General features: G+C 36.7%; 1 protein-coding gene across 4 annotated transcripts in view; it reads left to right on the top strand.

Moving 5' to 3' along the window:
• The window catches only part of CABCOCO1 (ciliary associated calcium binding coiled-coil 1), a 167,489-nt gene that overhangs the window by 65,362 nt on the left and 89,115 nt on the right, over positions 1 to 13,012 (top strand). Inside the window, exon 6 of one of the 4 annotated variants that reach the window (XM_027771268.1) lies at positions 4,854 to 5,131. The exons of the other annotated variants lie outside the window; for them this stretch is intronic. Coding sequence (XP_027627069.1) covers positions 4,854 to 4,892 — 39 coding nt within the window. The 3' untranslated portion in view covers positions 4,893 to 5,131. Of the gene's footprint in view, positions 1 to 4,853; positions 5,132 to 13,012 lie in introns of those variants that run through there. 4 annotated transcript variants of the gene reach the window in all.

Consider the following 13,012-nt stretch of genomic DNA (forward strand, 5'->3'; position numbering starts at 1 on the left):
TCTTATTTTTTTAATTAATTAATTTACATTTATTCACTGAGCATTGTCACAGCATACAAAATGTAATTTCCCATCCAGAAGATGCTGCATAGTAGCTTAATCATGAATGTTATATTTATATACATATATAAAAATTATATATGTATGTGCGTGTGTGCATGTATGTGTGTATAGTCTTCAAAAAATGTGTGTGTGTGTGTGTGTGTAAAGACAGAGAGATAGTGATGGAATTTTCATTTTATAGCTTCTTTATGGAGCTCCTAGAGTTAACTGGAGAAGTTTCTGTTGAACACAGTTTGGATCTTAAAGCAGTTCTGATGCTATTTATATTCCCTGAATATACAATAAACACAAAAAATATTTTCACTTTTCAAAACAGTGGAAATACATTAACAATAATGCTTAAAACTCACAAATAATTTTGTACCTTTCAAATGTGAAAAGTACTTCATTTGAAAAAAAAAAAAAAAAGTATTCTAGCCCATCTGCTTCCAGCTCTGGTGGAGTATCCTACAACAAATCAGGCTATAACCAACTAGAAAAGTGGATATTCTTTTAAAAATCCATTTGAAGGCTTTGGAGCTCTCCCAAGGTAGTCAGGACAGAAGAGGCCACAATCCCAAAGAGAAGCAAAGATTTTGAAATGAGCCCAATATTCATGTGTTGCTTTTCCCTTTGGAAGCCTTTGTTGAGTTTTGGGAAGTTCAAGGCAGGAATCTGCTGAGACAGAGGGCAGCCTCTGAAACCGGAGAAGCCTATAGAATAGTGATTTCCTAAGGTAAGAAAATAAAAATTGAAATAAGGCCATTCCAGGCTCGGCTCAAAAGGACAAGATTGTAGGATGAAAGTAGGTGTACCAAGAAAGCCTGATACTTGTGACAGGTTTCTACCCCAGGCTTGCTGACTGTTAAACTAAGCTGTGGCAGGCAAATGACTCAGACATTGTTCAGAGAGCAGGGCTTTCGGCAGCCTTATGGTACTTGGGACATTAAAAAAAATTTTTTTTTAATTTAAAAAGTCCCGAAACCAAGAGGAGCCAGGTCTTGGTCAGTTGAGACATGGGAGTGCTGTATTTCTAAGAGTAAAAATGAATTAAAGAAATACAACTTGCCTTTCAAAGTTTGAAAACCAGCCCTTGTCAGCTTAGTCTATGGTTGGATTGGGGTGATCTGCTCCTACTTCCGGCATGTCTGGAGGACGATAACAAGTTAATGAGCTGTGGGACAATTTCAAATGGTGAAATATATGTGTAATTGGACTTCTGGAAAGGAAAGGAGAAGTAAAAGAAAAGGTATTTGAGAGATAGTGGCTATTTTTAATGTAAGTTTTATAAAAACTATAAAATCCCAGATCCAAGAAAAAACTCCAAACTTGAGACACATAAAGAAAAATAAACCATCATGCACCATAATCAAATTGCTAAAATTCATAATAAAGAGAAATTTTAAAAACAACCAGAGAATAGAAAAACACATAATCTTTGTTTCACCCAGAGGAACAAAGGTAAGAATGAGTACAGAGTACTTTTTGGAAACTATGCAAGCTCAAAGATAGCAAAGCACTGAAAGAAAATAAACTGTCAACCCAGACATCTGCATCCAGTGAAGACTTTTTTTCTAACACAGGTGAAATAAGTACTTTCCTAGGCATAAAAACTTAAAAATTCGTCATCAGCAGACTTCTATGACAAGAAATGTTGAAGGGAGTCCTTCAGGCAGAGGCAAATGATACCAGATGGAAATCTGGATCTACCCAAAGGAATGAAAGCACTGGAAATGGTAAACATGTGAGTCAATATAAAACAATTTTTTATTATTTAAAAAATTCTTTTAAAATAATCGACTGTGTGAAGCAAAATAAAAGCAGCATATTGTTCAATTTATAACATATATAGAAACTAAAATTTTTAACACCAGTAATACAAAAGCCAAGGGAGAAATGGAAGTATACTGTTGGAAGTTTCTGATTGCAAAGTGTTATAATATCATTTAAGGTAGATTGGAATCAGTTAAGGATGTATACTATAACCCCTAAATCAGTCACCAGAAATGTATACTAATAAGCAAGCAGAAGAGATGAACTGGAATAAAAACATACTCAATCCAAAAGAAGGCAGAAAAGAACAAAGGACATTTGGGGCAGACAGAAGTAAATAGTAAAATGTTAGACTTAAATACAGGTATATCAATTACGCATTACCTAGAAATTTAAGCCTGACCACACCAATTATTACATTAAATGTAACCCGTAAATAAGGCAAAGATAATCAGATTGCCAACTCTATGATCCACCTGTAGGATGCCTACAAGATACACACTTTAAATATAGATCACTGAGGTCAGGGGGTAGCACAGTGGTAATGCAACTGGACCCACATGGGAAAAGTTCTGGGTTCATGTCCAGGCACCTCTCTAAGCATGCTGGGCATGCATGTATTGCCCATGATCTGCACTTGCTGAGACCCTGTTAGAGATACTTTTTTGTGTGTATCTCTCTATTTCTTTCATGGAAAAATGAAATGAATAAACTTTAAAGAAATATGTAAGAACACAAATAGGTTAAAAGTAAAAACATAAAAAAATACCATCTTAACAGCAATCAAAAGAAAGCAGGAATAGTTTTATAAATATCAGACAAGGTAGATGTCAAAGCAAAAAATTGGTTCAGTACTTATCAGGAAATTGATAGCACTGAACAAAAGGTCTTAAATCTCAGACCTCAACTTCTACCATAAAAAAAAGCAAAAAAGAAAAAATTAAACACAAATTAAGCTGGAGTAAAAGAGATAATAAAGGAGAGAAACCAATAAAACAATAGAATGGGCCAGTTGGTGGTATGGTGGTTAAGGTGACTGGATCCTACATGGGTGACTGTGCAGTTCAAGTTCTGGACCTGCAGGTTTACAGACAAGCTGGGTATATGTTTGTGCATATGCCCAAAATCTCCAGAGGAGAATGGAAGAAAGGGATTGTGGTGTGGTCATTCTTCTGGGGATACTTTCTCTCTCTCTCTTTCTCTCTCTTCAGAGAGTGCATGTGCCATATAGAAAATTTTTTTAGATGTTCAAGGAAAATGGAATTAAAGTACACACTAATTTAAATGTGTATACATACACACACATATATATGTGTGTATATATATTATATATATATAAATATTTCCATGAGGAATTTTCCAAGGCCACATTGCTTTGTATTTAAGAAATAAAATTAATCTTATTGAACTTTTCCAGAGTTCAAAAAAAGATCAGTATAACTTTGACACCAAAACTTGACAAGAGTGTACTATAAGAAAGGAAACTTCTTGTTATAGCTCCCTTATGAACTTCCATGCTAAACTTCTAAACAAAATGTTAACAAATTGGGGTCAGCAGATGGCATAGTGGTTATGTCCATGGAATCCCACATGATTGATGCAGTTCAGGTCCCAAACCCAGTGGCTTGGAAATCACACCAGGAGGGTGTGTGTGTATGCCCAGGATGGAGGACAATAATGAAGGAGAAGGGATTGTGGCATGGCCATCCACCCCCACCCCTGCCCCGGGGGCTGATTTATCACTTTCCCTTTCACTGTCTCTCTTTCCAGTGAACGCACACATCTCAAGGCAAAAACCTCTTTAAAAAAATGTTAGCAAGTTGAATTCAATAGTATATAAAAATATAGTATGTGTTGACTAAGTTATGCTTATTTCAAGATTTGTTTAATATTTGAGAATTAATTGATGCAATTTTACCACACTATTAGAATAATTGTGAGAAATGATGATTTTCTCATTAGATCCAGACAGTTACTTTATAATTTCAACATCCAGTCATTATGAAATCTGCTAGCAAAACTAGACTAGAAATAAAAACCTTTAATATGATCACAAATTAGAAGTATCTGTAAACACTTATATAAATTCATAGTAAATGGTCAAATACTGAAACCTTTCCTTCTGAGAAGAGAAATGAGTATGCCACTCTCATGACTTCTATTCAATATACTTTGACAACCAGTGTGAAAAGGTAGAAAAAAATGGAGGATATAAAAATGAGAAAGTAAGATTTAAAATGTTTATTTTCTACATTTGACAATATGATTGTATATGTAGAATCCAAAAAAAGCTATAGAAAAAATATTGGAACTTACAAAAGAATTTCCTAATATTATTAAACAAATCACCAATATCCAAAAGATTGTTTGTATATATTAGCAATTAGAGAAGATTAGGTCATCAGAGGAGTCGTGACTTATTTTTCTATGTTTTTCCATGCAAAAATGAATTATTCATGACTTTCCTTACAACCCAATAATACTTAATAAAGTTATTACATTTACAATGCCACTAAAAAGTATAAATTATCTAACTGAAAATATATAAAGAATATATATGTAGGATACTACAAACCATTATTAAACAAAATTGAGCATATATTTGACAACTTGATTTTAAAATATATAAGGAGGGACCAGCAGTTGGCGTAATGGCTATGTCGCTGGACTCCCATATAGTCGACCACGGTTTGAGTCCCAGATCTAGTGGCTTTAACTCATGCCCGGTGCATGTGCGTGCCCAAATCCCAAGAGGAGAATGAGGGAGAAGGGACAGCAGCGTGGCCATCTTCCCAGGGGGTGATTTCTCTCTTTCTGTCTCTCTGTTTCTCTCTGTCTTTTTGGTGAGTGCACGCGGCTTATAGCAAAAATCTCTCAAAATAAATAGATAAATAAACAAAATAAAAAATAAGAAAATATATAAAGAATTACAAATAATTTTGAAGAACAAAATTGGAGGGCTTACACTATTTTTCAAGAGTTACAAATTTATAGTAATTTAAAAACACTATAATTTACACTGTTTGGATTTAATATAGACAAATCAACCACTGGAAGAGGATAAGAGTTCAAAATAGACCCACCCACTCAAGGAAAATAATGACTCTGGAGCCTTACCTGACAATAGAAACAAAGATCAATTTCAAGTGAATTGTAAATATAAACATGAAGGTAAGTCATTTAAGCTTATAGAAGATAACAGAAAAATATCATCATGGCCTGAAATAGGTCACAAAAAAGCACAAACCGTAAAAGAAAAAGTTGGTAAGCTTAACTACATTCTTATTAAGAATTTTTTTACAACAAAAAAATACCAACGAGGGAAAAAAAATAAAAAAAAAAAAAACCAGTAACTGGGAGAAAGCATCTGTCATAAAGTGTATGTGACAAAAGATACATCCACAACAGATAATGAATTACTGGATCAGTAAGACAGATGACTCAATATTTTGAAATGAGGAAAAACTTGAATGTATGCTTTACAGACATATATCCAAGTGAAAGGTTGTGTCAAACTTTATTAGACATACAAAATAAAAATGCAAACAAAGAAATGGTCGGTGACATAGGGGTAAAAGTTGACATTCTGTGAAGTTGACTGACATGCGAAGGTTCAGATTCGCATATGAAGACCCCCTTGAACATGCCTAACATGTGCATGTCCCTATGATCCAGGGCTGGCCAAGATGGGGTGGGGGGGAGGATGTGGGGTGGGTGGACTGCTGCATCAACACAGGGAATGCTATTTCTCTCTCTCTCTCATGTTCAGGAAAGAAAAATAAACTTAAAGAAAACACACACACACACACACAGAGGACCAGCAGATGGTGTAATGGTTATATTGCTGGACTCCCACATGGTCTACTGCAGTTTGATTCCCAGACCCAGTGGCTTCAAACTCACACCAGGAGCATCTGCTTGTGTGCCCAAAACCCTGAGAGGAGATGGGATTGTGGCGTGGCCACCTGCCCTGGGGATTGATTTCTAGCTGTCTCTCTGTCTCCAGTGAGCACATGCATCCCATAGCAAAAATCTCTTGGGACCAGCAATTAGCGTAATGGCTATGTCGCTGGACTCCCACGTAGTCAACCGCGGTTTGCGTCCAGGACCCGGTGTCTTAAAACTCACGCCGGGCACGTGTGCGCACATGCCCAAGATCCTGAGAGGAGAATGGAGGAGAAGGGATTCCGGCGTGGCCATCTCCCCTGGGTAGTGATTTCTCGCTTTTTGTCTCTCTGTCTCTCTCTGTCTGGCAGAGTCCACGCGCCCTATAGCAAAAACCTCTCAAGAAAAAAAAAAAAACAAAACACCAAAACACCTCTCTAAAAAAACAAAAACAAAAACACACAAAATCATCTGGAAGCTAACCTCTCTATGTTCTGTACATGTAGTCTCTCTTTAAATGATACTAGGATCCCAAAAGTGAGGGTTGATAAGGGGAAGGAGAAGGTGCCAGTTCTCCTAGAGAGTAAACCCAGACCAGCTACTGTGTTACTTAAATCAGGTTCCGTTGGTCAAAACACAGAGCCAGCTAGTATCCAAGGGGAGCAGAAATAAACTCCACCTCTCAAAGGGGCAGAAAATTTGCAGCCATTCATAACCCACCACACCTTCCCACCTTCTTTGAATTTATGCTTGTCCAAAGCCAGCACTATCATCAAAGTTCATTTCAAATCCTCTCTCTTTTATGAATTATTAACCCCCTAAACTGAAAATAGCTCTTCCATTTCCCCCTGTGAACTCTCACTTTATTTCTACCTTTCTTGGGGCACTTTTAACTTTTGACTTGAATTATTTATATAAGTCTTACCTCTTCTACATTTTAAATAACATTTATTTCTAGTTACTGAAATAAATTCATATTGTAGAAAATTAGCAAGATTCATTTCTGAATAATAACACACTGCTTTGTGTATATGAAATGCTTAATTAACACTTACTGAGTGAAGATTAGAATAAAATCCATGCTTTTTAATAGACTAAATTAGGTATTGCTGAGGTTCTTTAGCTTGCTACTTTCTTCTTTGCTCAATATAGTTTTCATATACAGATAGGCAAAATAAATACTGTTTGTATATATTGGGTTGTCAGGAAAGTCATGACACATTTTTGCATAGAGAAACAGAAAAATATGTCATAACTTTCCTGACGACCTAATATTTTACCAAAGATTCATATTGAAAGAAAAAGTCATAATAAATATTTTAAAAGAAAAACAAAATAATGCACTGGCTAACACTTACTGAACTCTTAACTGTGTACCAGGCACAACTTTGAGCACTTAATCATCTTAACACCCTGCAAGGTTTTGAAGAAAAGGGAAAAATAACCAAAGATGAAGAGCAAAGGAACAAAATATATAGAAAAAAATTATCCTACCAGATCCCTAAAAGCTTCAAAACATCTGATATTCTGACATAGGTTGGCTATGTAGTGAGAGAAGTTAAACTCCTAAGAAAATGCAGGAAAAGATTCTGGGGAAAAGGAGGCCTCTTCCTCTGAATTAAAATCTACTTATCTATTTATATAGCATATTATCTAATAGAAGGCTACTCATCTTGAGCAGAGCTAAGTATTGGAGATTATTGGAAAATATAATCTAATGGGTAAGGTAGGCTAGTTTATGACCATCCATCTGAATAGATGATAGTGTGGTTCAGGCTTGGTACAATAAACAACATGAAGCCGTTTTCATACTTGACTGTGAGAGTATTTGTATTTAATGTACTAAAGAGAACTTTACTGAGTTTTAACATAGGAAAGTTCTTCCTGAAGTGTAGTTGGAATGAAATCTTCCTACTCGTTTGCCATAAAATCAGCATGATTTTCCGTAAAGAGATTATTATTTTTGACATGAAGCAAAGGTCAGAGTTTGGGTGTGTATTTGTGTCCATGAACATGATGGTGTGTGTAGGTGTTTTAGTTTCCAAAGTCAGGGTCAGGAGGCAGATTAGAGCTTCACAGTGTCATGACAACCAATCAAGCCATTCATTTCGATCCAAAAAGTAGTCAATTCACTGAAAACCCTCAATCGACTAAGTTTAAATTAAATTAGTTATGAATTGTTGGTGAAAAGTATCCATAATTTGTTTTAAAAGGGTATAAAAATAAGTATCTTTTTCCTTAAAGTATTTTATTCATTAAATATGAAGCAAAGGTCAGAGTTTAAGTGTCTATGTGTGTGCACGTGTGGGTGTGTGTGCGCGCGTGTGTTTTAATTTCCAAAGTCAGAGTCAGGAGGCAGATTAGGAATATATGATACAAAATCAAGTTGTAATTTCAGCCCCAAAAATATATAATTCACTAGAAAAAGTTCAAACAACTAAGTTTAAAATAAAATATTTACTAATTCATTGTGAAAAGTCACTGTAAGTTTATTTAATGAAAGGTGTTAATGCATGTATTATTTCAGCAAATCTAACAGCTTGTCACTATATCATAGAAATAAAGTATATTAAACTGGAAGAACATATTAATATTTCTCACCAAAAACATCACTCATTTCTAACTAATGCCTGTGTCTTCTAGGTACTTAGAAATTTATTTCCTATTCATTACAAAATTCCAGCAAAATTGCCAAATAAAAAATGTTCATCAAGTACTTTTTACTTCATAAATATGCTTTGAAAACACTTCATTAATTTTATAGAAAAATCATTAGGTTAAATAAATCATCTTTTGGGTACATTCACTAATGGAGCAAAATAATTCCAATAAATAATTTACTTCTAAATGCCTTAGTTTCAAGAAGGTATTAATAAGTCCATGACTTCCTGTATCTTAAACCAAACATTAGTTTCAATCATTGCATTTCTGAGTCTTAGAAAAACAAATTATGGGAGTTACAATAGACTTCTTGGAAAGGTCATGACATAAGGTCATGTTTACAAATACTTTCTTTGATTTCCAATTTAGACCAAGAGAGGTTAGGCCTATGCTTTGAACTCCAAAGAACAACTATTTGGTACCATACTATTAGGATGATTTGAAAGAGCATGCTAGTGTCACACTTAAACTCTCCAGCTTGTGAACACAGTATAGAGGTGTAGTGACACACAAGAGCAAATCCAAAGTTGCCCATCCCTCTTTTTGGTGAGTTTTTTTGTTTGTTTGTTTGTTTGTTTGTTTGTTTGAGAGTTTTTTGCTGGGGCACGCACAGAAAGACAGAGAGAAAGAGGGACAGAAAGCAAGAAATCACCCCCCAAGGGGGATGGCCATGCCGCAATACCTTCTCCTCCATTCTCCTCTCGGGATCTTGGACACGCATGCACACGTGCCCGGCATGAGTTTAAGCCACCAGGTCCAGGACTCGAACCGTGGTTGGCTACAGGGGAGTCCAGCAACATAGCCATTACGCCAACTGCTGGTCCCTTTTTGGTGAGTTTTGATAAAAACAGGAAATGCTAGCATAGAGTCTGCTCTTTCATGACTGATGAGCAAGACTGGAAAGAAGATGGGAAATGACTTCTCCAAACAGCACCCTGTTCTTTGTGACCTGTCTTTATAATCGAAGAATGCTATTATCTTGGAGAAAACATTAAGCAGTAGGGTACAAGACCTTCCTTCTGTATTTTTATCTAAATTTGTTGAAAATCCTAAACCAGAGCCTACAACTCTATCTTGTAGAGATACTCCTCTATCCCCTACTGCCTTCAGTTTCCACTTACCGAATTGGAAGAGATATTAATGAGCACCTGAAAGAGATTCCCTCATTAAAAATAAGTAAGCAGATAAAAATTAATCTATTTGGCAAAAAAAGATAAAGAATCACAGAATGAAAAGACACAGGGGGAGAAGAAGGAAGAGAACACGTACCACAAGTAATGCATAACCTTAATGGTTGTAAAATAGGAGTGATTTTTACAGCAGCAAATGGTCTTTTCTCACTGATAGCTACCCTTAAGCCTGAAGAAGAAAGAAGGGCCAGATGTCACTAGAGTCTGATAAGAGATGAACCATAAAACAGGAGCCACAAACAGTAACTGAAAGCACAGATATATGCAGAAAAAAACACAAAATATACAAATACAATAAAAAGAAACTAAAAACCACACCCAATCTCATAAAGCATTAACATTTAAATAAACATTGCCTGAAATATGTTGCTATGTAATCAAATATGTACATAAAAATGAATCCATATATTTTATAGTGCTACACTTAATGTTAGATATGTATTTACTTATTTTAAGAAATAGGATAGTATTATATAGCTATTTTATGATCTTGCCATGTCAGTTTTTCAATGAAATGAATGAACCCTTCTTTTTTTTTTTTTTTTGGAGAGGTTTTCACTATAGGGCACGTGCGCTCACAAGACAGAGACAGAGAGATAGAAAGCGAGAAATCACCCCCAAGGGGGGATGGCCACGCTGCAATCCCTTCTCCTCCATTCTCCTCTCGGGATCTTGGGCACGCACGCACATGCGCTCGGTATGAGTTTTAAGCCACCGGGTCCGGGACGTGAACTGCAGTCGACTACGTGGGAGTCCAGCAACATAGCCATTACGCTAACTGCTGGTTTCCTTGAAATTTTTTTGATGGCTACCTAACATGTCTTCCCTATAGGCAATAGATGAAATAAATATTGGATCGTCAGAGAAGTCATGATATATTTTTCTATGCAAAAATGCATCATGACTTTCCCAGCTACCCAATAATTTGTGCGTGTATAAGATTACATGTTAATGACCACCAGAGATCATCCACCATGGAAGAACTAAACGACTGAGTAGACAAAAGGATCCAACTAGTAGATAGCAACTAGTTTTTGCCATCAGCCTTCTTAGGGCTGCCAAGATGAGCACCGGATAGCCATTTTAGTCCTATGTGGAATGAACTGATGGATAATTATTACTCCAGAGCTTTACAGTGAATTGGCTGAGGTATTTTAGTTCACTGCCTGCATTATCATTCAACATTTTTCTGTGTCTAATCCTGCTCCATCTCCTTTACCTCAAAGGTGTTGATCCCTAATAAAGATTTTGCACCCAAACTCCATCGTTTCTTAGCCTTCTGCTTCCAACTGGATTTGGCCAAATGAAGGCACAAACAGGATATGAGAGATATCTCTGTCCTCCTAGTCACAGCATTTATTCCTCTATTCCCTATTGCCTTGTTACAGTTGTTGCCCATCCATCCCTCCTCTTTTTGAAGCATGAGCACCTCCATTTTGAACATTTTCCTTATATTGGAAACTTGCTTCCTCCTTCTGCCTAGAGTAAACAGAATGATTAACATTCCTACTGTCTTTGCTCCCCAGCCCCCCCTTGCCTTGAGCCGTGAAGACCATTAAGATTTCCATTGTGTTTGTGTAAGGACTGGAAAGTCCCCAACCCTAAAGATGCCCCAGGTAACAGAGCTGAATTTTGCTTCTGTACAAAAGCTTGTGCAAGGTCATTTCTTCCCTGTCATCTCCCCCTCCTCAGTGGTTATTGCTCCCGCCCCGTCAACCCAAATGTGGTTTTTACCTTTATAAGCTCCCTTCTCCCTACACTTGGGGCTGCAGGGTCTTTGAGAGACAGGAGTTCTTCCACAGCTGCTGGCTTTGAATAAAGACTCTTTGGCAATAACTGGATGTCTTCTTCTTTCTTGCTGATCAGAATATGACACTTTCTCATGTTTTGGCTCTGGGGCTAGGCATCTATGAAGACCATTAAGATTCCATTGTGTTTGTGTAAGGAGATAGAATTTCCTAACAGAGTTTACCGTTGTATAGAAGTTTGCAAGGGCTTCTTTTGTGCAAATGCCAGCAGATTATAATTTTGTCAAGAAAGCTATTCTCTCCTCTTAGTACCACTAGGCTTGCCTAGGTCACTGATAGTATAAATTTTACTCCTCAAACATAACTACCATCTCTCTCTTGAAACAAGATTAGGTTAGCAAATGATATAAAAAGCTTTTTTGTTTAGATATTTTTCTCCCCAAGACAAAGGCAAGCTTCCCTAAGCTTGAATTTATAGTATTAAAAAGACAAAAAAAAAAAAAAAGACAAAAATACTTAACTATTTAAAAAAAAAAAAACATTTTTTGCCTTAGGGTAGGTGTGTTCACTGGGAAGACAGAGACAGTGAGAAGGAATGTGAAAATCATCCTCCAAGGGGGATGACCATGCTACAATCCCTTCTCCTCCATTCTCCTCTTGGGATCTTGGGCACGCACGCACACGCACTTAGCATGTGTCTCAAGCCACCAGGTTCCGGACTAGAATTGCAGTCAACCATATGGGAGTTCAGTGACATAACTGCTACACCATTTGCTGGTCCTCAATACTTAACATTTTTAAAGTATGCATTTCCCAAACGAAGGCTAAAGTATAAATTACTAGAAGCATTCTCATTAAAAATAATGACAAAACAAGGATTCCTACTATTATTTAACATTTTTATGACTTACTAGCCAATGTAATAAGAGAATGAAATAAGAAGTGTATGAGTGTGTTTGAGTTGCCATAAACCAGTGACACTAACCAGATGATGTAAACAACAGAAGCTTGTTTTCTCACAGTTCTACAAGCTAGAAGTCTAAGATCAGGGTGCCAGCATGGTCCGTTTCTGGTGAGAGATACCTTCTTCGTGTGCAAACATCTGCCCTCTTGCAATGTCCTCACATAGCAGAGCAAGAAGAAATTCTCTAGTGTCTTTTCTTATAAAGACACTAATCTGATCAAATTAGGCCACCCTTGTGACTTCATTTACCCTTAATTTACTCCCTTACTCAAAATATATTCACAGCAAGTATTAGAATTTCATCCTATGAACTTGAGGGGCAGGAGACACAATTCAGTTCATAGCAAAAAGGGGAAATATTGGAAAGGGGAAAGCAAAATTATGATTGCCTTTAAATTATAAAATTATTTATCTGAAGAATCCAGAAAGGCTGTTGAAAGTTTCTGGGGTGTGGGGAGACCAGCAGATGGCATAATGGTTATATTGCTGGACTCCCACATGGTCAATCATGGTTTGAGTCCAGACCCGGAGGCTTAAACTCATGCTGGGCATGTGTGTGTATGTACGTATGTGTGTGCCAAAAATCCCAAGAGGAGACTGGAGGAGAAGGAATTATGGCATGACCATCCCACCACCTCCGGGGCGGGGGGGTGGGGGGGGTGTGATTTCTCGCTTTTTGTCTCTGTCTTCTCTCTCTGTCTCTCCAGTGAGCACACATGACCTATAGCAAAAATCTCTCTACAAAAAAA

Source organism: Tupaia chinensis, unplaced genomic scaffold, assembly GCF_000334495.1.
Source record: "Tupaia chinensis unplaced genomic scaffold, TupChi_1.0 Scaffold000199_1, whole genome shotgun sequence".
Taxonomy (NCBI): Eukaryota; Metazoa; Chordata; class Mammalia; order Scandentia; family Tupaiidae; genus Tupaia; species Tupaia belangeri.